Source organism: Pelodiscus sinensis, chromosome 10 (assembly GCF_049634645.1).
Source record: "Pelodiscus sinensis isolate JC-2024 chromosome 10, ASM4963464v1, whole genome shotgun sequence".
NCBI classification, from domain to species: domain Eukaryota; kingdom Metazoa; phylum Chordata; order Testudines; family Trionychidae; genus Pelodiscus; species Pelodiscus sinensis.
The window spans coordinates 1172883-1195493 of record NC_134720.1 but is presented as its reverse complement, the minus strand read 5'-3'; the positions used below and the strand labels follow the sequence as shown (position 1 = coordinate 1195493).

General features: G+C 54.9%; 1 protein-coding gene across 10 annotated transcripts in view; it reads right to left on the bottom strand.

Moving 5' to 3' along the window:
• EPHB1 (EPH receptor B1) overlaps positions 1-22611 on the bottom strand; it is a 321566-nt gene that overhangs the window by 230413 nt on the left and 68542 nt on the right. For 5 of the 10 annotated variants that reach the window (XM_075937225.1, XM_075937224.1, XM_075937228.1 and 2 more), the window contains exon 1: positions 4570-4867. The exons of 1 other annotated variant lie outside the window; for it this stretch is intronic. In XM_075937225.1, the coding sequence (XP_075793340.1) occupies positions 4570-4627 (58 nt within the window). In that variant the 5' untranslated portion in view covers positions 4628-4867. Of the gene's footprint in view, positions 1-998; positions 4265-4569; positions 4922-20138; positions 20200-22611 lie in introns of those variants that run through there. 4 more of the 10 variants (XM_075937227.1, XM_075937235.1, XM_075937234.1 and 1 more) reach the window with 4 other exon arrangements.

Here is a 22611-nt window from a genome sequence, read left to right as displayed (position 1 = left end):
CCTGGGAAAGGCTGGGAGGACTCCGGCGTGCGGAGGCCCATAGACTAAGGGGTGAGCTCTGGTACGCGTTACGTAAGCATGTAGCGTCTCTGGCGGCTTTCCTGGGCTGCACCTGTCACGCTGTCCCCTTGGGAATCGAGGGACTTGCTTAGGAAGGACCGTGCCCTGACTTCTACCTGCTGGCAACCGCTGTGCTCAGAGCCCCCGGAGGGGAGGGAAGGGGAGGGGAGCGCAGCCCTGGGTAGCGTGGCTGGTTGAGAAGAACAGGACAGGCAGGGAATGGGGCAGGCTGGAAACACCCTGCCCAGGAGGGGGAGAGACGTGGGTCTCTGCCCATGCACGGTGGCGGCCTGCGGGGAGCCCAGAGCGGGTGTGGGGGAACCCCGGGACATACGTACCCCCCGCCCCCATGCTCATGGACAGGCGTTAAGCTCCGCCCCACAGTCCTGTAGCTCTCCTGAGAGCCGCGCGGATCCCGGCACCTCACCGTGGCGGCCCAGAGCTTCCCAACCACCCTGGTTGCTCTTCGCCCTGGGCAGCCAGCTGCTGAGAGGGCCCTCGCACTGACGGCCCCCAAGTCTCCCTGGGGCGCTCTGGCGCAAGGCTGCTCTCCGCAGTCACCCCCAGGCGCACGCCCGGCTCAGAAAGCTGCCCCGTGCGAAGGGCGGAAGCTGACAAACCTGGCGATTGCCCCTGCGGATGCCGCGTGCCCGCAGCCTTGCCCCGTGGGGCTGTCTGCCGCGGGGCTGCAGGGGGCGGAGCATGAGCAGTCTGGCCTAGGGGCCACAGCCGGACGGGGTTCCCCGAGTCACAGGCAGCCGGCAGCACGCGAGGATCGGAGCAATTGCCGGAGCCAGGCTCACGGGGCAGGAGTCTAGCGGCCAGCGGTCGTTAGCCGGCAAGAGCCGGCGACACAAGTCCAGCCAGCAAAGGGCCGTGTGAAATTGCAGCAGGCCAGAGAGTCGCATGGCTCCCCAGACCGTGCCCAGTTCACATACCTGGCACGTCCTGCAGCGCCTGGCCCCAGCATGCTGCTTGGCGGGGACCGCAGACAGCTCCCTGGTGGCGAGGGGGCCCTCAATGGTCCAAGGCTCTGCAGACCTGGGTTCTAGGCCCGTGGAGCCGTCCGGGGGCTACGACGGAGGCAGCGATACAGCCAGTCTCCTCCAGCGCCGGCTGCCTGCCCTCTGGCTCGCGCTGCACGAGGAGGCAGTGCTCGCGGGCGCGCTGGGAGGATCCCACTGCTGCTCCTTGTGTCAGGAGCCCACGGTAGCAGAAAGCACGTGCACGCTGGACGCGCTGCCTTGCGACGTTTGTTTTTCCGTGCACGTGGGCCCCAGCCGCTTGCTCCACGGTGCACCCGGCGCTCTCTGGGATTCCCGCTCACACATTTGGACCGCCTTCTCCCGTGCCAGACGCCAGCCCACAGGCCTGCGAAAACGGCAGCCCTATAGCAAGAGCGCGCCCAGGGCTCCAAGCTCTGCCCCAGCCCCCAGCGCTAGTGCCAGCCTCCCACTGCTCCTGGGCACAGCAGGGTCTGCGGTGCCAGGGGAGGCAGGAAGCTGCCTTAGCCCCCCCGCTGCACTGTTGACCGGGAGCCCCCCCAGCGCCATCCCTGACCCCCGCAAAGCCGGGGCCCCCTCCTGCAGCCCACCCTCTAGTCGCATGATGTTGGTCGCAGCATCAACGATTGTCTTCAACGGGGTCCTGAGAAGAAACGCTTGGAAACCGGAGGGCCAGATGGGGCCCGCAGCGGCTGTCCCCTCACTTCACCTGCCCACAGAAATCCCCGCTCTTGCCCACACGCCCGTTTGCCACTACACCACAGACGAAGGGACCCAGGCCGCAGCAAGTGGGGAATCTGTCGCTAAGGGCTCGCCTGTTCATTGCAACGTCCCAAAAGCCAGCGAGCAGCGGGCTTGCCAGCGCCTTTCGCAAACTTCAGCAAACACACAGATGCCTCGGGAGAGGCTGCAGGGATGAAATCTCATTCGCCCAGGCAGGCAGCCCCCCGGCATAGGAGGAGGAGGAACCCAGAAGGCAAGAGACACGTTGAAAGAGACAGCCACGTTCATGACTATTTTCTCCCTGGCGTGGAAGAGCAGACACACCAGCCCGGATTCTACTAGCTGCAGTCCCAGCAAGCTCCTAGTCCTTTTCCAGCCACGTGCCCGTCAACGGCGCAGCATTCCACGCGACAACCCAGCAATTCCCACGGCGGCCATGCCATTGCTCGGAAGTGCTTTCCCTGTGGTTACCGAGGAATTAGGCTGGTAAGCAGAGCTGTTTGCCCAGGGGTTAGCGCCGAAACTCCAGAGAACTTCCCAAGTAAAACAAGCAGCAGCCTAAAAGGCAGATGGAGGACAGTAGCCAGCGCAGAGCAGACACACAAACAGGTCCCCTCGGACAGGGAAATTTGACATCTGTCGGATTCACTTTTCTGAGCCTTGCGCACGTATAACAAAGCAAACCGCACGCCACAAGGCTGGGGTGAGCTTTCCCGAAGGTTAGCTGCCCACATGTAGAATATGAGGCAGGAGGGGCGGGGGACTAAGGGAATGGTTGTTGTACTGCCTGGAAAGCAGGTTGCTTGAATATTCTGCTGAACGGGTTGTATTTTTTAACCCTTGGCAGTCAGCGTTTGGCGCACACACTGCCCTCGCCAGGGCTTTTCTGAGGCTTCCGGGTGACTTCACCAGCTCATTTTGTTGGATTGCAAGGTACACCTTTAGGAGCAGATACAGCCTTCAAACCACACAGCCAGTATCAAACACCCCCTGACAATGATGAAGGGGGAAGAAAAGGAACACACCAATAAGGTAACCACCGGTCACAGGAGTTGGGAAGGAAATAACAGGCTAGTTCGCAAATTGCAGAATGATTTCTCACATTTTTCCTCCCAACATTTTCCTTCTCCCGATCAGTTCCCTAAACAATTATCCAAGATCGACTTTTAACAAAACCTGTCCTGACTCAAAAATTATTTCTCCTCCGAAGGCTGACACACAAACAATGGCATTCCAGTAAAATAAATAAGACCCAGGTCTCCCGAGGGGTGCCTGGCTACTGAAGCTCTTTGCCTCACTGTGGCGGCACACACAGAATGGGGAAGAGGAATCCAGAGAACGGAAGCTTAGAGACAAACAAATTAAACAGTTCCTGGGCCACAAAACAAATGCACATCTGCCTTGCTCTCCCCAAAAACGCAGAACTTGAGGGGCTAACCCTTTATTGTGTGATTGTTCAGAACCAATTTTCTTGATATGAATAACGACAGGTTCACTTTTCTTGTAACTTTGTAATCAGCATATTTCTGCAACCTTCCAATTTTAAGGTGGAAGCTGCTGAATTCTTCCTACCAGTGTCCCTCTGCTTGCTGAAGGCAGCATATGCCTCCCTAGCATCTAACCAATTTTAATCAAGAACCCCCGCAAAGACCACCAGCTGGGAGAAGAGTGGAGTGACGCAAAAAAAAAATCACCTTTTGGGAAAAAGATGTTTGCAGTAATCTTTCCCCTGAGCTCCAGTCTGGATAAAGCGGAGGTTCAAAGGAAGTTGAACAACAAAAAGAAGGATTTTGACTGTTACTACATCACCTACGGACGAGATCACAGAAGGCAAGAACAACGGGACTGTTCTGGCTTAACAAAGGAGATGACATTGAGTTGTTTTTAATGTCTCTCCCCTGATGCTCACAAGAGCCCGCAAAGCAGGCTCCGGGTTCTGTTTATTAACCCAAGACCATTTCAGACTTCGAAATCGGATTTGCTATTGGCGCTCCGACCCACAGCCCCTGCAATAGCTCCCCTCTCTCTGCTGGACCCCAGACACGACCCTTTCAAAATGCGACTAGATGGGCTGGGGGGACGCCCAAGCGGCCACCCCCGGCGACCACTAGCCCACGTTTACTCCAAAAATGGACCAGCCCCCAAAGTTGGTCAGGAAGCTTCCCCACCTCGGTTTGGGTTGCTGCGATGAGCAGTCTCCCGCGTGTCGGTGGGGAAGTTTCCCTGAATTCTCCGGAGCCACCTGGCTTGGCCAGACCAGGCAACAGGAGCCCGAAAGCCAGGTCTGGACGGGGGCATGTGTCGTTCGCTGGACCCCACCCCCCAGATGGGGCAGGAGGAGCAGAGAGGAAGCCGCAGGGCCCCCAGGAGGCAGCTGCGGCCAGTGCCCGTGCAGAGCCCCCTGGAATCCCAGCGAGAGCCCGGGGCCGTACGGACCGAGGCAGTCCCTTCCCCGGGCGCTACCGACTCGCGCTCAAGGGCGGAGGGAGCCGAAAGGGCCCGGGCAGCCCCAGCATCTCCGGCCCGCGGGCAGCGTCAGCCCCCAAAGCGCCCCGGGTCCCCCCTCGCCCCGGCATCGCGGCGGCCCCCAGCCTGTGCGCAAGCCCCGCAATGCAGCCCGGCACCTGCCCCCCGCCCCGGGCCCGCCCGCCGCTTGCACCTGCCCCCGCCCCGGGCCCGCCCGCCGCTTGCACCTGCCCCGGGCCCGCCCGCCGCTTGCACCTGCCCCCGCCCCGGACCCGCCCGCCGCTTGCACCTGCCCCCGCCCCGGCTGCCCCGTTACCTTCCAGCGCTGCCGCCGCCGCCGCCAGGCAGAAGAGCACCAGGCGATCCAGGGCCATGGCCGAGCCGCACACGCTGCCCCCGGGCACGGCGGGGCTCCCTGCGCGCTGCCTGCGCTAGCGGGGTACCGCGGCTAGCAGCCCGCTCGGCATCCCCCGGGGCGGCGGGGGGGCGCGCGTGCGAGGGTGCGAGGAGCGGGGGGGTGCGCGTGCATGGGGGGGTGTGCGTGTGCATGGGGGAGAGTGTCTGTTCGAGTGTCACATTGCAAGCACCAGCAGCGTGTGCAGGGCGCACAACCAGCCACTGGGGGGGAGGGGGCCTCCCCCCAGCCACGCTCTGCCCACCCCCCAGCACCTCCTGGCCAATCAAGGCGCCCAGCCGGCCCAATCCCCGCAGCCAATCAGCGCGCGGCGCCTCCTCGCACGGGCAGGGCGAGTTTCAGACAAACTTTTGCTGCGCGGCAGGGGCCGGGGCTGCGGGGCGCGAGCCGAAGGAAGAGAACGGGCGCCCCCTGCTGGGCGCTCGGCGGCGCTGCGCCCGCCCGGCCCGGCCCAGCTGCAGCGGCGCCCCGCTCGTGCCAGGCCCGGGCTCGCACTGCTGATGGGCCCGGAGGGAGCGTCCGCTGCAGGGCGCTGCAGGCCCCTGCCCAGCCTGGCCTGGGCCATGCCGCAGGGCCCTGGGGGCACGCAGGGCAGGGCCACCAGGGCAGCACAATACCGGGACCACCGCCCGCTGCAGACCCAGGTCTGGGGCGGCCGGAGAGGAGAACTCAGTCCCCTCCGCCTCCCCGCCAGGCGCTGGATCCACGCCAGAACGGGCTGAAGGCGCCGCCCCAGCCTGGCTCCGTGCCCGCCGACGCTCCTGGGCCTTGGATGTTGGTGGATCCCGCTGCCACCCTGGGGAGGTTACATTGCAAGCCGGTGGGACACGGCCTCCGCCAGAGCCGGGCTTGCGCTTTCCCAGCGACCGTGGAAATGAGCCCGTCCAGCCGTGAATCCGCGCCGCCTCTACCGTTCGCAGCCCGTTTGCCTCCTTCCTGCTCGCCACAGTGCTGCGTCTTCTGGCCCGTGTTCCCCAGCACGCCGGGGAGCGCCTGGGCTCTGTTGCTCCTGCCTGATTCCGAGGGCAGGGCTGAGAGACAGAAGGCGAGTCACCCTGGGCATTCGACCAGCCTAAGGCCTCCATCGCGCAGGAGCCGGCCGAAGAGGGCTTACGTGATGTGCAGGCTGTGCGGTCTCTCTGCCCCAGGCTGGTATCACCCCACCCCGGGCTAACGCCACAGGCACAGAGAGATCCCAGCTGACCATCTAGTGCAGTGGTCCCAAACCTTTCGGGGCTGTCGTGCATCCGGGGGCGGAGCCATACATGCGCCACGTGGCTGGGGGCGGGACCGCCCACGCGCCCTGCGCCAGCACAGCACATGTGCCGCACACTGGGGGGGGCGGCCCAGCTGATTTGGCGGGTGCACATAAATGCCCCGGCGGGCGCCATAGTGCCCATGGGCACCCCGTTGGGGACCACTAATCTAGTGCCTAGACTCCTGCCTAGACTCGGGTGCAACCATCTGCACGTCCTTGGGAGGAATCCTGGTACTTGGCTTATTTTAAACTAGGCACGCCAGCAAGTCCAGGGGATGCCGATTTTCCCGCTGAATCTACCTCAGACAGGAACTGGAGACCGGCCCTTCTGTTTGTCCTGCACTGGGGGGAAGCTGGCTGGCTCTGGGGAAACTGGGCCTGTCCTAGAGGCACAGACCAAAGGGTCCATCCAATCCAGCCCCACTCAGTCTCTCACAATGGACTCTACTCCTAGGTGCCTCGGGAGAGCATCTTTGCAAGGTGATGTGGAGCTCTCCGACTCCCGTCCAGATTGCTTAACATCCGCATCACCCTTGTCTGTTTTCCAGCGGCCTCTTTACGAGACGGTGGCGTTTGCGATGGGCCACGGCCCAGATCGAACCGAACAGCGGCCGCCTTGGGAACAGTCTGACCAAAGGCCGGTAGTGCAACGGGCATAGAGCCAGAGCTGCTTGTGACAAAGAGAGAGCCCCTGTCCCCTGTCAACAGAGAGGCAGCCCATTAATGGAGCCTCGTGCTTTATGTTGCATCTACTCTCCCAGTAGAGAACACGTCTCCAGGCCTTCCGGGCCAGCTCCTTTCCCCACCGTCACCTCATACTAAGAAATGGACTGACGCACAAAGACACGTGGTAAAACAGCCAATTCTTTGTCTCCGCAAGGGGGCGGGGCATGAGGGTATCAGTTCAGTTAAATCCAATGTAATTGTATTTCTCATTCTCTCTCCTATTCACTGTTAATTCTGGCTCCGCTACCTCAGTCAGGTGTGGTTGGCGTAGGACCAACGAGCCAGAATGCCGACGGAGCTCAGTGGAGGTGGGGCCCCTGAAGATGTCCGTATTAGTAGGAGGGCCTCAACTCTCGTTGCTGCATAAAGTCGTTATTGAGACTAAGGAAGAAAGAGTTCTTCTTGACCGAAGGCCGGGCCTTCCCCTCAAAGCAACTGCCTACAAGGCGTCCTCACAGACACAGTAACACCCGTACCACTGCCACTTCTCATTGCTCCTAGCGAATGGAAATCAGTCTTCAACACCCCTCCCTGGCTTTGGGCAACGATGTGTCCGACCCCAGGAACAGACCAGTGGGCTGGGGGCAAAGTGTTTTGGTTCTTTTGCCCATCCTCAGTTTCCCCTCCCAAACAACAAGCCAGACACACACGCATCCAGTTGGCTGGCCAAGGAGGGGGTCAGAGATTTGCCTTTGAAATGGGAGCCACTTTCCCTCCTGGCTCAGAACCACAAGCCAGTCGGCTTGCTTTGGAGATGGAGCTTGCACCTCAGCAGGCTCGGCCTCACGCAGCCCTGCAGGACTCCTCAGCTCCCGCCACAGGTGCAGGAGAGAACGGTTTATCGATTCCAGCGGCTGACTTACCTGCTCTTACGGTGCAAGCCAAGCTGTGCTCTTCTGTGGCCATGAGAGAGAGACAGCCCGCCTCCGGGCCTCCAAAACAATAAATAAGGTACGTGTTCCAGCGTGCTTGCCCTTCTGTGATGCCGGAGAGTGGGAGTGAGCCAGACCTGTGGGTGAGTGCACTGTGAAGTGGGAGCATCAAGCGTGTCAAACGCCGCGCCCAGCTGGACACTAGCCAAGACAGACACCTTTGTTTCCCAAGTCAGCGAGGCAGGAGCGCTGGGCATGTCTGGTTAGTCCTCGTGCTGCCAGTGGCTCTCATCGTCACTGGCCATCCCAATGTGCCTGCATCCTTGAGCCCAAGGCCTTTGGAGGATCCACCACCAGGGCATCTAGTCTGACGTGCACATCACAGGGCCTCACCGCCATCCCGTCTCCTGCCCACCAAGCCCCACTGCCAGCAATACACCGGGAGGAGACCAGTCTCTCCTGTGCCGCAGGCAGAGAACAGGAGGCACAGAGTTGCAACGGCAGAGATTCCTTTAATGAGATACACACAGGACAGACCAGAACACCTTTCGGACTCCTAATGGACAGTGACCACCTCAGATCTACCAGGGCTTTTGGAGAGCAGGTCCATGCCTTGCTCCCACGACGGCTCCTGCTGCCATGGCCTGCATGTGCCGACCCTGTAGTTGCTGCTCCTCCCCCTGTTCATTGTCACTGTATATCGGGCACCGCATTTGGCAACAGCATTCAAGGTGTCCTCAAGCAACACAGAGCTGGGCTCTTTGCTCTTCTTTAGAGGGCTCCTGTTCCTCCTATAGCTCTGCCCCTCAGGAGCGATTCTGATGATGACCTTGGTCAATCTTGTTGCCTTGCCAGAGCTTCCTTCTTTTCTGGTTTCCTGGCATATGGCTCTTTATAACCCCTGCAGGGTTAATTATTTTGGACTCGAGACGCTTGTCAGATGTAGGTACTAAGGTTTATGTCCTTCAAACTAGGTTTCTAGACTTTGGTGATGCTAACAAAGCATTGTCCAATATGTTAACAGCACTAATTACGGACCCTTTCAATCTCCACTGGCTTTTCTTAATCAAGATCTTTGCTCTTCAGCTAACTCACTTCTCTGGGCATAACAAGGAATTGACATGCTGTGCTTGAACTGATATATGAAAGAGAATTGCTGAAGCAAGACACTCCTGAATTGTGGGCCATTATCTGCTATTAGCTCATTTGGAATCCCACGGAAAACAAATGGCGCTTTGCAATTATTACATTGCTACTTGATGTGTTGTGCAACACCATCATTTAAATAACACCCCCTCCCCCAAGAATCTCTATTGATAAGAGGCCGTTTTTCCTGGTTCATAGACCTGCACCAACAGTGGACTATTTGAAACAGTGTGGGTGGTTCTTTTATGTTCTAGGTCTTTGTTTCAGGTTTCGTACCTGAGTGGTAGTGCTGCCCTGCGGGGCTGTGGCATAAAAACCACAGTCAAACCCTTTGCTTTGAAACAAGGCTACTTCCCTGGAGCTAGAGAAGGGAGGTGCACATGGTCTTTCCCCACGCCTCTCTCTCTGGAAGGGCAGGGGTTGTGTGGAGAGGTGGGTGGCTCACTGACCAGCTGGATTCTTAGCCACGCAGTCTGCAGGTTTTTTCCTCTCTTGGTAAAGCTCTTCCCTTCCGAGTTATGAGCGAGTTCCGAGTTCCCTTCACTCTTACCCCTGCGTTGAGCCAAACTCGTGTTTGACAAAAGCACGGCTTCTGGGACGACAATGTTGTTCTCGTAATACCCAGACAGCATCACTCCTGAAAGGCTGGTCTCCATTTTATCCTCCCTCCACTTGGCCTCACGCACACACTCAGACGTTGTACAGGCTTTTGCTCACCATTGGCTCGCCGCTTACACAGGCCTTGCCCGAGAAATCCTCCGGGTTTCCAGTCATTCGCGGGTTTCATTCTCTCTCTGCCACGCCAGCCAGGCTATGTGCCACCAGTAAAGAGCGGGGCGTTTCCCCTTATTGATGCTTTTGAAACACTGTACTCTGGAGTAGCCAAGTAACAATTCCGAAGTGCAAAGCCACGCGGCAGCAGCTAGACAAAAAGATTTGCATTCCTGCTTTTGTGAAAGGACTCCTCTTCTCCCTAGCATGAGCGGTAGCCTGTCTGAATGACCATTCACAGTGGAAAATCCAGGAGGACTTCGTTAGAATGTTTCTTTTTACCGGTGGCTGGAAACATAGCTCTGATGTGGGTGTTTTCAACTGGGGTCAAAGGGGCTGCCTTTGACAACGCTCTTATCTCGCCACGTTAACACAGATGGTATTTAGCAAAAGGAAAATCAAACACTTCAGAGATCAATAGGAGCCCTTCAGTAAGCAGTGGCATGCAAATCAGAGTCTGTACAACTCGCCATCCACAGACAAATATTCCATCGTGTCCTCCTCAGCCTATCACACGCTGAGCAACACAGCGCCCTGGGTCCCATGTGTGCTATGGAAGTCGAGGAGGAGAAATCCAGGTGACAGGGGCCACGCAGTTCTTCTCACCCTCCACAGCTAAGGAAAGGGCAAAAGTAAGAGCAACATGGTTGTCGATGCCCACAAGTCTCAAGTGTTAGGTACAGGGCCACTGCTACTCACCTTCCTGCTCTCTGGGGCTTCTCACCTCTCTGTCCTGCTAGACCAGCACCGTCTCCCCCAGCCACGGCACAGAGTCATGGTCACTGCCCGCCCCGAGAAGTAGCGCAGACAGTGAACCTCTTCAGGTCTAAGGCGAGTGCAGTTTTGGGCCCAGCTTCCCCGGCTACCACGTCCCAATGGGATCAGAACCCCAATGGATTATCTAGGTGAGCCCCCTTTAGCCATGAAAGGGGGAATGTGCACCCTGGCTGCTCCCCAGGTAACAATTATTTGCACTGGGCTTTATAGTTAATAAAGGTGATTTTTTTAAGTACAAGCAGTAGGATTGAAGTGGTAATAAGTGAGAACAGGCAGAACAAAGTAGATCGCAAACTTAAAATAACAGTAATAGAAATGTAGCCGTGTTAGAACAGGACTATGTAGCACTTTAAAGACTAACAAGACGGTTTATTAATAAACCATCTTGTTAGTCTTTAAAGTGCTACACAGTCCTGGTTTTTGTTTTAAAATAACAGAAAACACTGCGCTAACTCTAACACTGAAACCTGAGTACAAACTCACCCTAAATCTCTTCCTTTTCCAGCTAAGCCTTCCAACCAGGCAAGTTCCCTGAAGTATCTGTTTCACTTCCCGGGAGTGCCCCAGCCAAAGACAATGAAACTCCTAAGCTTCCCATTTTTGTATAAATTCCACTCTGGCCAGGAATTCTGTTTTCGACATTCCACCCTTCCATTACATGTCCACCCAACTGGGACCATGTGACTTCCTCAGACCAACCACTGCTAAGCCTTACAGGACAGAGAAGATTGTTTACAGTTGGCCATTTAGACATTGAGGGTCACGCCCTGGATGGCTTTCATTTGCACATTTAAAACCACAAGTCATCCCATGCTCCGTATCTCGAACGTTCCACACACCACAAGAAGATACACAGACCCAGCGGATTAAGACATGAAGATTGACAGGTTACATGAGGCAATTTGTCCCAAGCATCTCTGAGTGATGCAGATTTGTGCCCATGAATCTGCAGTGAGCAGCCAACAGGGGAGTTTGCCCGGCGGGGGGAAGGGGGGAAAGTCCTATAGGCTACGTCTAGACTGGCCCCTTCTTCGGAAGGAGCATGCTAATTTCTAACTTTGGAATAGGGAAATCCGCAGGGGATTTAAATATCCCCCGCGGGATTTAAATAAACATGGACGCCGCTTTTTTTCCGGCTTGGGGAAAACCCAGAAAAGAGCATCCAGACTGGCGCGATCCTCCGGAATAAAGCCCTTTTCCGGAGGATCTCTTATTCCTACTAGCGTATAGAGGGATAAAAGCCTGTTGAGTATCTTTGAGTTAAGTTTAGAGGTGGGAGCAACAGGGGTGATATTGTGGTTGGTGTCTGCTATAGACCACTGGATCAGGTGGATGAAGTAGACAAGGCTTTCTTCAGTCAACTAAGAGAAGCTTCCAGATCACAGGCCCTGGTTCTCATGGGGGACTTTAATCACCCTGACATCTGTTGGGAGATCAATACAGCAGTACACAGACAATTCAGGAAGTTTTTAGAGAATGTTGAGGATAACTTCCTGGTACAAGTGCTGAAGGAACCGACCAGGGGCCATGCGCAGCCTGACTTGCTGCTCACAAACAGGGAAGAATTATTAGGGGAATTAGATGTGGGTGGCAGCCTGGGAAGCAGTGATCATTAGATGGTCCATTTCAGGATCCTGACAAAAGGAAGAAAGGAGAACAGCAAAATACTCACCTGGGACTTCAGAAGAGCAGACTTTGACTCCCTCAGAAAACTGATGGGCAAGATTCCCTGGGATGCTAACATGAAGGGGAAAGGAGTCCAGGAGAGCTGGCAGTATTTTAAAGAAGCCTTATTGAAGGCACAGGAAGAAACCATCCCGATGCGCAGTAAGAAAAGTAAATATGGTAGGCGACCAGATTGGCTTACGAGGGAAATCTTTGGCGAGTTTAAACACAAAAAGGAAACCTATAAGAAGTGGAAACTTGGACAGATGACTAGGGTGGAGTATAAATATATTGCTCGAGAATGCAGGGGAGGAATCAGGAAGGCAAAAGCACAATTGGAATTGCAGCTAACAAGAGATGTGAAGGGTAACAAGAAAGGTTTCTACAACCTTGTTAGCAATAAGAGGGTGATCAAAGAGGGTGTGGGGCCCTTACTGAATGAGGGAGGTAACCTAGTGACAGATGATGTGGGAAAGGGTTAAAGTAAAGAGGCAAAAAAGCTGAAGTACTGGATGCTTTTTTGCCTCTGCTGTCACAGACAAGGTCAGCTCCCAGACTACTGCACTAGGCAACGCAGTATGGGAAGGAGGTGGGCAGCCCTCTGTGGAGAAAGAACAGGTAAGGAACGATTTAGAAAAGCTGGACATACACAAATCCATGGACCCGGATTTAATGCATCCGAGGGTACTGAGGGAGTTGGCAAATGTCATTGAGGAGACTTTGGCCATTATCTTTGAAAACTCATGGAGATCAGGAGAGATCCCAGATGATTGGAAAAAGGCAAATGTAGTGCCCATCTTTTAAAAAGGGAAGAAGGACGATCCAGGGAACTACAGACCAGTCAGCCTTACCTCGGTCCCCAGAAAAATCGTGGAGGGTATCCTCAAGGAATCCATTTTGATGCACTTAGAAGAGAGGAAACTGATAAGGAACAGTCAACATGGATTCACCAAGCGCGAGTCATGCCTGACCAATCTGATTAGCTTCTATGATGAGGTAACTGGTTCTGTGGATATGGGAAAGTCAGTGGATGTGATCTACCTTGACTTTAGCAAAGCTTTTATATGGTCTCCCACAATATTCTTGCCAGCAAGTTAAGGGAATATGGATTGGATAAAGGGGACTATAAGGTGGAGAGAAAGCTGGCTAGACTGTTGGGCCCAACTGGTAGTGACCAACAGTACGATGTCTGGCTTGCAGTCAGTTTTAAGCAGAGTGCCCCAAGGAAAGGTTCTAGGGCCAGTTTTGTTCAACATCTTTATTAATGACCTGGATGAGGGGATGGATTGCACCCTCAGCAAGTTTGCAGATGACACTAAGCTAGGGGGAGAGGTAGATACATTGGAGGGCAGGGATAGGGTCCAGTGTGACCTAGACACATTAGAGGACTGGGCCAAAAGAAATGTGATGAAGATCAGCAAGGACAAGTGCAGAATCCTGCACTTGGAATGGAAGAATCCCAAGTATTGTTATAGGCTGGGGATTGAATGGCTAAGAAGCAGTTCTGCAGAAAAGGACCTGGAGATACCAGTGGATGAGAAGCTGGATGCGAGTCAACAGGGGGCCCTTGTAGCCAAGAAGGCTAATGGCATATTAGGTGCATTAGGAGGAGCATTGCCAGCAGATCCAGAGAAGTGATTATTCCCCTTTATTCAGCCCTGGTGAGGCCACATCTGGAGTATTGTGTCCAGTTCTGGGCCCCCCACTGCAGAAGGGATGTGGAACATTGGAGAGGGTCCAGTGGAGGGCAACCAAAATGATTAGCGGGCTGGAGAACACGACCTATGAGGAGAGGCTGAAGGATTTGGCTTTGTTTAGTCTGCAGAAGAGAAGGGTGTGGGGGGATTTGATAGCAGCCTTCAACTTCCTGAAGGGAGGTTCCAAAGAGGATGGAGAGAGGCTGTTCTCAGTAGTGACAGGTGGCAGAACAAGGAGCAATGGTCTCAAGTTGCAGTGGGGGAGGTCTAGGTTGGATATTAGGAAAAACTGTTCCACTAGGAGCGTGGGGAAGCACTGGGATGGATTCTCTAGGGAGGGGGTGGAAGTTTTTAAGTCCTGGCTTGACAAAGCCCTGACTGGGATGATTGAGTTGGGGTTGCTCCTGCCTTGGGCAGGGGGCCGGACTCGATGACTCCTGAGCTCTCTGCCAACCCTGGGGTTCTATGATTTTATGAAATCCATTTCATAAAGCATGGGTGGGGGGGGGGTCTGTCTCAGCACGTTCTCAGGCATCGCTCACAACCTGAGCACCTCAGAACAGCCCACCCAGAGCAGCTGGAAGTGAGATGCTTTCAGAAATATGAACCCTCCCAGCAGGTTCCTGAGAACATTGACTGGGGATGATGCCGGCCCCACCAGACTGTTTATGCCAGAAGGAGGCACTGAGCAATGTTGTGATTGGCTGCTGCATGGGGCCTGATTCTAGTGCAACACCTGACCACGGCTTAGGTCTGGTTCCTGATTGTGGATTTGATGATGGCTCCAGCCACTAGGTCAGACTGCTCATGTCCTGGCAGACAGTGGCAGCAGTAGTGTGGTTGCATGCGTTGCCATCTCCACCACCTCGCAATGAGCAGGGTAAGCGGATTCGGCAGGGATTCAGGGCTGAGCCCTGGTGGGGAGCAGCTGCTTTCAGTTTCACACTCCGCTTATGACTGTGCAGCTATCTGGGCAAAACTTCATGGTCCCGAAGTCTCGACACCTGCCAGCCCCAGCAGTGGGCACAGGAGGGAGCAGATAGCCATGGTAACAAGACTCCCTGGCTGCATCCATGTAGGAATGGGGGGCAGAGAGGGAGAGGCTGTTCCAGCCAGTGGGGTGTGTGTGTTCGTGCACTGTGGGTACTGATTTGCTGGGGGAGTGGTGGTCTCTTCTCGCTCCATCCTCTGCATACACAGGGAACAGCTGGCTCAGTTGTTCTATATCCCGGCTGGTCAAAAACTTGTTCCAGTTTACTTTCTGTGACTTCTACAGCAATCCCATTTACTCACGCCGACAGCAAATGGTGACATAAAGTCAATATTTGTTCCACGCGTGGTAGTATCCTCCTCCAGTAAGCCACAGAAGAAATGCCATGTTACTTAGCCGACCAATCACAACCCAGCAACACAGCTTGAATTTAGCATATTCACGATCCCTCTGTGTGTAGAGGGAAAGTGTCCATGATTCAGCGCTGCGCAGGGCAGTGACAGGATGTAAGCAATCCTAGCTGACTCACCGCTTGGGTCCTTTCGTTAGTGGCCCCAGGGGGCAGATCAGGGCGATTAGTAATTTGATTGATTGCCCCGTTAGCACCGTGGTTCAGCTCACTGAGGGCAGCTAAGAGACAGATGGGAAAGGAAAGAGCGTCTGGGTGTGGGAAGGGCATGAGGGCTCCACTGGGGGCGTGGCTCTGGGGTGGGGTTCAGGAGGGGACTCTGGGCTGTGGGAGGGAGTGGGGTGCAGAAGGGAGTGTGGGGTGCTTACCTCTAGCAGCTCTTGGATTCAGAAACAGCCAGCATGTCCCTGTGGGGTTGGGGAAGCAGCTCCACATGCTGCCCTCACCTGCATATGCCACCCCCGCAGCTCCCATTGCCCACTGTTCCTGGCCAACGGGAGCTGCGAGGGCAGGGCATGGAGCTTCCTGGATCGTCGTGAACCGGCATTTGCAGCGTCAGCTCCGCGAGGGGTGCCACGGCTCAGGTCTTCTGGCCCACAGGGCAGAGATTTGCCCTGGGCCGGATGAAAGAAAGCAAGGGACCAGATACAGGGAGGGGGGGGGAGGTTCCCCGCCCCTCCTTCACATCAATAGCTAGGGTTGCCAGGTGTCCAGTTTTGAACTGGACAGTCTAGTATTTGAGCTTTCTGTTCGGGAAACAAATAGAAAAAATATAAATGAGAAAATATAAATGTCAGGTATTTTCTAAATAAGATGGAATGTAGATTGTGATATAACGTCAAGTGTGTCCGGTATTTTTGTTGAAACCATCTGGCAGCCCTATCAATAGCAGACAGCAGAAGGTTCAGGACAGAGCTCCCTACTTCTTAGCGAAGGCTTAACAGGCCTCAGAGGGCACATGAGCAGGGTTCATCACCAAATTTGGTTCACTGGTTGGTACAGGTGGGGCGCACAATATGATCCATGTCCCCACCTTCCAGCCTCAAGCAGGCAGGCTGCGTAGCTTTAGGGAGAACCCTCTTTTCTCTTTCTGCAACAGTCTTTGTTCTGTGTTTGAAGCAAGTTAGTTTTGGTCACTTTAGTCTCTTGGCACATGACTTTAACTACAACTCGTCCAGGGAGCAAGATGAAAACACCATCAAAATACGTGCTAGAAATAAGGACAGCATATTCCCACCCACCCATATCCCCACACAAAAAAGTAGAATAGTTGCGTTAACAGTAGTAATACTTTGTATTTACACAAACTTTCATCTGTGCAACACACGGTGCTTGGCAAACATTAATGCACTACCTATTCTCAACCCTACAATTTTCATATCAGCTTGCAAGGCAAGCTTAATACACCCTAAATGTATGAGACTTCATATGCTTATGGTGCATCTACACTGCACCCGTAGGTTGGCATAAGATACGCAATTTGAGCTATGCAAATTGCATATCTTAATTTCAATCTTATTTCAAAATAAAGCACTGTTCCGACAAGTCCCTTAACTCGCGTGGAACGAGGATTACCGGGATGCCGGAATAGCACGCCCATTATTTCAAAATCTATTTCAAAATAACGGGCACATTTAAAGACGCAGAATAGCTATTTCGGGATACTTCTGGTATCCCGAAATAGCGCTGCTGTCTAGATATATCCTTAGAAACAGGCAAACATGTTGGCTTAGCCTAAACACAGCAATGTGAATCTATGTATGTTCAAAAAACCTTTACTTTCTTTGTAGGAGTTGTCCCTGGTATTTGTAGCTGGACAACCAACTGACTTTAACCAACCCCTCCAACTGTCTGTCAAACCTAGATCCAATCTAGAAACATATCGGTGCCAGTTTAATTGAAGATATGTTTTTGTTAAATCAGTGCAACACCCTGTGTGAACACTCTCAAACTGGTTTGTATTGATTTTGATCAATTCAGTTAACTACTTTAAGTAAATCACTATGTCACTTTGCAGACTACACCCTCTCTCTCTCACTGTCCTATTGTCACTCAGACAAGTAGGAGCTGGTGGTGGGAGCGTGCAGGTTAGCTTCTGATTGGAGGAGGAAAAAAACAGTGATCTGGAGTTTAGATCTTGTCTTAGAACTCATTTACACTACCACTTTACTGCACTGTAACCTTCTCGCTCGGGAGTGTGAAAAACCGACGTCACATCCCGAGAGGGGGAAACATGCTGAAAACACACTTAGCAAAGCCAAACTCTGCAGCGTAGACAGTGCAAACTCTTTCCAGGAATGGATTTCAGCAGCCCCATCCCAGGCAGAGTTTATGGCTTCACAGAGGTAACTGATACAATTGCTACACCGTACAACAGTCAGTACATGGGGCCAGCCAAAATCTGCGGCCAGAATCAGCTGTCTGAATTAACATCTTTGCGTTGGTTCTCTGATGGTGCTTTAAGGGATGCCAAACCATTTCTCAAGGACTAAGATCCAGCCTCCCGATGAGAGAAAATGCTAAGTGTTCTCACATGCTACAACCCCCTGAAAGCCCTTAGAAACTGCTTAGAAACCACTAAGACACTAGCACACACTCCTCAGCTTTCACCTGCCCCCCTGCACCCCGCCACCTCGTCTACTCTAGAGAACGAAAGCCGTTGTAAGTGGACGAGTTTAAGCACAAACAGTCCTAGGCATGCAAAGCGCATGCACTGAATTGTGTTCAGACCACAGGCAGGTTTCTTCTGTGCTTTATGAAACCGGTTCGTTGCCATGCCACGTGATTTGCTCTCCCGTAATTCCCAGACCAGCTTGTAGAAGCAGTAGATTCTGGGAGATTTCACAAAACCATCGGACGCTACAATGGGCACGAAGTGATTGAACCACTTTGTCTAGTCCACTGCAACATCTCTGGGAGTCGCAAACCGATGCGGGTGGTCAGAACCACCCGCCTTTTCTTTATGGCTAGATGGGAGAGAGAGCCTGAATCTTTGGTCTTGTTGTACAACAGCGTAGCAGTCTGAAAACCGCTGATCTAGGCAGCGTCCTCACCGGCATTAAAATGTACCAAAGTGAGTGGGTCTCAGCCTGTAGGTAACCCTGGGGCACACTACTCCCCTTGGAGCAGGACTCGCTGCTGGCTTACGTACCGTGCACTGGGTCAGAACCCGGGAGGATTCCATGATTCTTAAAACTAAACTGGCTCTTTTCTGCGGCAGCTGTTTACACGTGTGCGGCACTCAAGCCACGTGCACACAGACTGCCCTGCAGGCTCCTCTTCCAGAATCACCTCTCCTGCAGCCCATGACCTTCCTCCGAGTTCCCTGAAGACGGCTGCCGCTGAAGCCAGCCTTTGTGAAGACATGCGAGCGGGCTGCTGCTGATCCCAGGGACGGCGTTGGTGGCCTTTCATGAGCAAAGAGGGGGCTGGGGACAGCTTTATGCCCTGTGAGCAGGGCGGCGGCTAAGAGGCTAACGTGCAGGTGGCCGTCCTGCCTGCAGTGAGTGCCTGGTCGCTCGATGCCGAGGAAGAGATTACAGCCTGCACCTGCTGACTCTGCCTCTGTTTGTGGTTCAGCCTCCGGGTCCAGACGGCAGCTAATCTGGCCCCAGATAACCCCTCTGCTGATGGCTGCTCACCAGCACGTGCTGTTCCTTCTTCTGGCCACCTTGTCTGCGGTGGCCACTGTCAGTTCACTGCTCAGCAGCTGCTTTGGCAGTCTGGGGTCTCCCTCCTCCCAGGGGTGCTCTGCAGGCTGCATTTCCCTGGTGTTGCCAGCCTGGGGAGGAGCCAACATGCCAGCCAGTGCCACGGACACACGGAGACTGAAAGCGGGTCTCATGCATACCGGGCTGGTTCAAGTGAGCATGAACTCGAAACAGCCCTACCGTGTCCAACCCCTGTGGGGACAGGGCCTGCTGGGAGCTAGTGGGAACACCTCGAAAATGGCATGTTCTCTCCGTTTTTAAATTAAAAGTCTGCAGCCCGCTAGTCACTGGATATTCTTCCACACAGTGGAGGAGTCTTCCCGCACATTGTTCCTCCCTCCCTCCCTGAGGAGGGCCGTGCCTGCCGGCTGCCTCAGGATGCTGGCTGCAATACACCCGCCCAGCTAAGCTGAGAGAGTCATCAGGGGATACGGGCCTGGCGGCTGGGGTGGGTAGGTGTGCCATGGGATGGTGGAAAAGATTGCACCCAGGCACTGGGCAGCAGGAAGCGCCGATGGTAGCTCGGTCACGGCTGTCTCTTCAGAAAAGGGAGGGAAGGGATGTTCTCCCTGGGAGAAGAGACTTTGACCTGAGGAGCCAGACAGACCTTTCAGCTGCTCCTCAGGTGTTCCCCGCCAATGACCTGGCCCAATGAGGCCTGGCTGAAAGGAGCCAGCCCTGTGGCAAGACCACCAGATAAGACTGGGCACCACTAAGCTGCCTATTATCAGCTTCCTTTTGCTCAAAATTAACCTGAGAGGGGCCTGACTTTGCCCGTCTTGGCGGGGCGTGGCATCCACAGTAGTTCTAGGTGGCGGCGGCCGGTGCGTGGTTACATCACCCTGTGGCTTTCACTGCTCGCTACTGCACTGGGGGGGGAACGAAAGCCAGCGTGTTCCGGCGGGAATTTCCGGACACTCCTGCAGCAGAGGCTGGAGCAGCCCAGCGAATGCCGCTGGTGTGCCAGACCTGCCGGGAAGCAGTCGAGCAGAGCACTGCATATTAACAGGGCAAGGCCCAGCACAGTGACCACCAGGGCGTGTGGCTGGGACTGGAGGGAGCTGAGTAGGAGGGTAAGGCAGATTTGGCACGTCCTTGTGATCGGCTTGAGACACCTGCCTGCGTTCAGCTGACATTATTGTGAGCAGGGACTGTACGAAACCGCTCACACCACTGGCCAGCACGGGGGAAAAGAGAGGAGACCAAACCCCATAGTCTCTTCTGCCCCTCCAAGTGGTTTGGGGACAGGTCAGACTCCTCCCCAAGTTAGTCCTTCCCCATGGTGTCAGAGGTCACCCCATGGACTGTAGGGAGTTGGAGAAGAGGGAGAACCTGGGTGCCAGTCCAGGGACCCTGTCATAGCAGCTGTCTGTAATGTCCCCTGTGTGATGGCTATGATGCCCTGGGCCTCTTTCCCCAGCACCTCCCTTACTTCAAAGTGCTGGTACCTGCAAGTGCTTGCACCTCCCAGAACCTGCCGCAGAACCTTCGCATCCCAGCTCCTTGCGCGCAGTGAGCTAACCGAGGGGGAGTCTTTTTAACCAGGTTCAACTGGTTCTTCACTGGCTCCAGGTGTCCTGATCAGCCTGTCGGAATTGGTCCTGGAAAGCTCCTCGTTGACGTCGGGTGTCTCAATTGGACTCTCCCTCTTCATTGAGTCTAGCAAGCCCCTGATTGTTCTGGGGTAGTCCATTTTAGCTCATCCACAGAAAGGAGCCCAATTTAATATGGGGCTAATATACTGCCTTCTGTTCCTCGCCTGCAGCCATTTAGCCTGAACTTGTCACAAAGGAAATGGCTGAGCTGTCCAGTCTGGGTTCTGGTTCTGGAACTAAGATGGACAGAGAACCATGGGGAAACCCCAGCTGTGAGTTTCACTTGACCAAATTCTGCACGCGCCCTAGACCGGCATTGGGGATGATCTCTGGTAATCTCTCTAGCATGCGGGTAGGTTCTGTTTTGGGTTTGAAGGCATTTTCTCTGCAATGCTTTGACTTTCCAAATAAAGGTGCTTGCTCAGAAGGCACTGTGTGGTAACTGCTCCCGGCAGGCAGTATGCTGGTTATGCACCTCACAAAGCAACACACAGACACTGGCCTTGTAGGCCAGCTGACTTGCTGGGGATATCACAGTACAAGGCAGGGCAGCCTTAAAACCTCCAGTGCGGAGGGAATGAGACACGGCTCTCTGTGCAAGCAAGACATCTGGGAGCAGGAAGCCTAAAGTGGGGGCCCTCAGTGGACTATGGAGAGGGGAACAAGTCCGGTTGGCCTCAAACTGTGACAGAGGTCCAGTGGCAGGGTATGGCACTAGGACTTGGCAATTCCCTACTCTAATAAAGGCTCCCTCAGTGACTGTGGTCTCTGCATTCCACAGGACAACAACAGCCCTCGCCTGCCCCGTTCCCCATGGGACGATTATCAGGATAAACACATTCCAGCTGGAGGGGTACTCGGTTGTGAGGATCACGTACATAAGTGCTTAGCTAGAATGGCCCACCATATACAGAAAGAGTGGAATAGAGGCACCATTAAAGCATGCATGTATTCTGTAATATAACCGCTACCCAGAACAGGCCGGGATAATGGACCAAAGAGCTCTCTGCTGCATTAGCTCCCAAACTGTCTGGGGGGATAGCCGGGAGGTTGCACCGAGAAACCATAACCATGTACAAGTGCAGCGTCCTACCAGCTAGCAACTGCAGACGTACGTCTTTGCAGTGAGTCAGCATGGCCGCCCACTGACCCGGAAGGGGAAGTCCTCCATAAGAACCCTTGGTGGGCAGGGCCAGAGATACCCAGCCCCTCCCACAGGAAGCAGAAGGGCGGGGCTGGGACTATAAGAACAGAGAGGGAGCACTCAGTTGAAGCTCAGCGGGCGACCAGGCCAGACACTCTCCCCGGCCTCCCCAAGAGGGAGGCCTGACAGCCACAGCCCTGGAGAGATGATTGGATAGGACCGCTGCCTGACCCTGGAGATGGCCCAAGGCCACACCAAATCCCACCAAGCACCAAGGCAAGACTGAGGTAACCAGAGCACACGCCAGTCCCTGAAGCCAGGACTGTATCCCCAGGACCCGAGAGGGACCCAGACCCCGAGCCCATGGACACACTGTCAGCGCCAGCGCACCTAGAGGGCCCGGAGATGCAGCTCTCTGGCCAGGTAGGCCCCCAGGGGGAATCAGGAAATGGCCCAGGGAAAGCCAACTCGGCATCGGCTGATGAGATGGAGGTCGAGTGGGCAGCATGTTGCGGCCTGGATTCCCGCTGACACTCCCACCCCCCACTCACCGACCTGGTTGGTGCATTGCAGCCTGGATCCCTGCTGACCGAATTGTGTGGCCACTGCTAGGGCCCTGGGCTGGGATGCAGTGGAGTGGGTGGGCCTGGGTCCCCCACCCCCGCAACCCCATTACTTGGGGGCAGCAGGTTCCCCCTGTGGGGAAAAGACCTCTGCGCTTGTTGGTTCTCTGCCAGACAAGGAGAGCTGACCCCCAACTCAGTCTGCAGCCAGACATGAGCCCTGAACTGTTAAAGACTTCTTGTGTAGTTGCAGCCCCGTCCTGACCCTACACCATGAGCGCCCAACTGTTACAGACTTTTTGGTAGATTTGCAGGCCCGGCCTGACCCCGGGCTGGGACACTGAGACTGTAGAACCACCTGGCCTGACCCAGGAACAGGGATTTTCTAGCACACCTAGCCAGTGTAGTGAATCAGCATGGCCACCTGCTTTCCCAGGCTGGTACAGTCTCCATCTCGGAGATGACGGGTGTTCGGCCCTCAGTAGCTTCCTGCAACTCCACTGGAAAATTAATCCAGGGTAGTCTAGTAGTTGTCTGTAGGACTAGTACGGTCTTCAGTAGGTTTCCAACACCGTCGCTAGCGGAATGAGTGAACTGTCTGACCTGAACACGATATTCC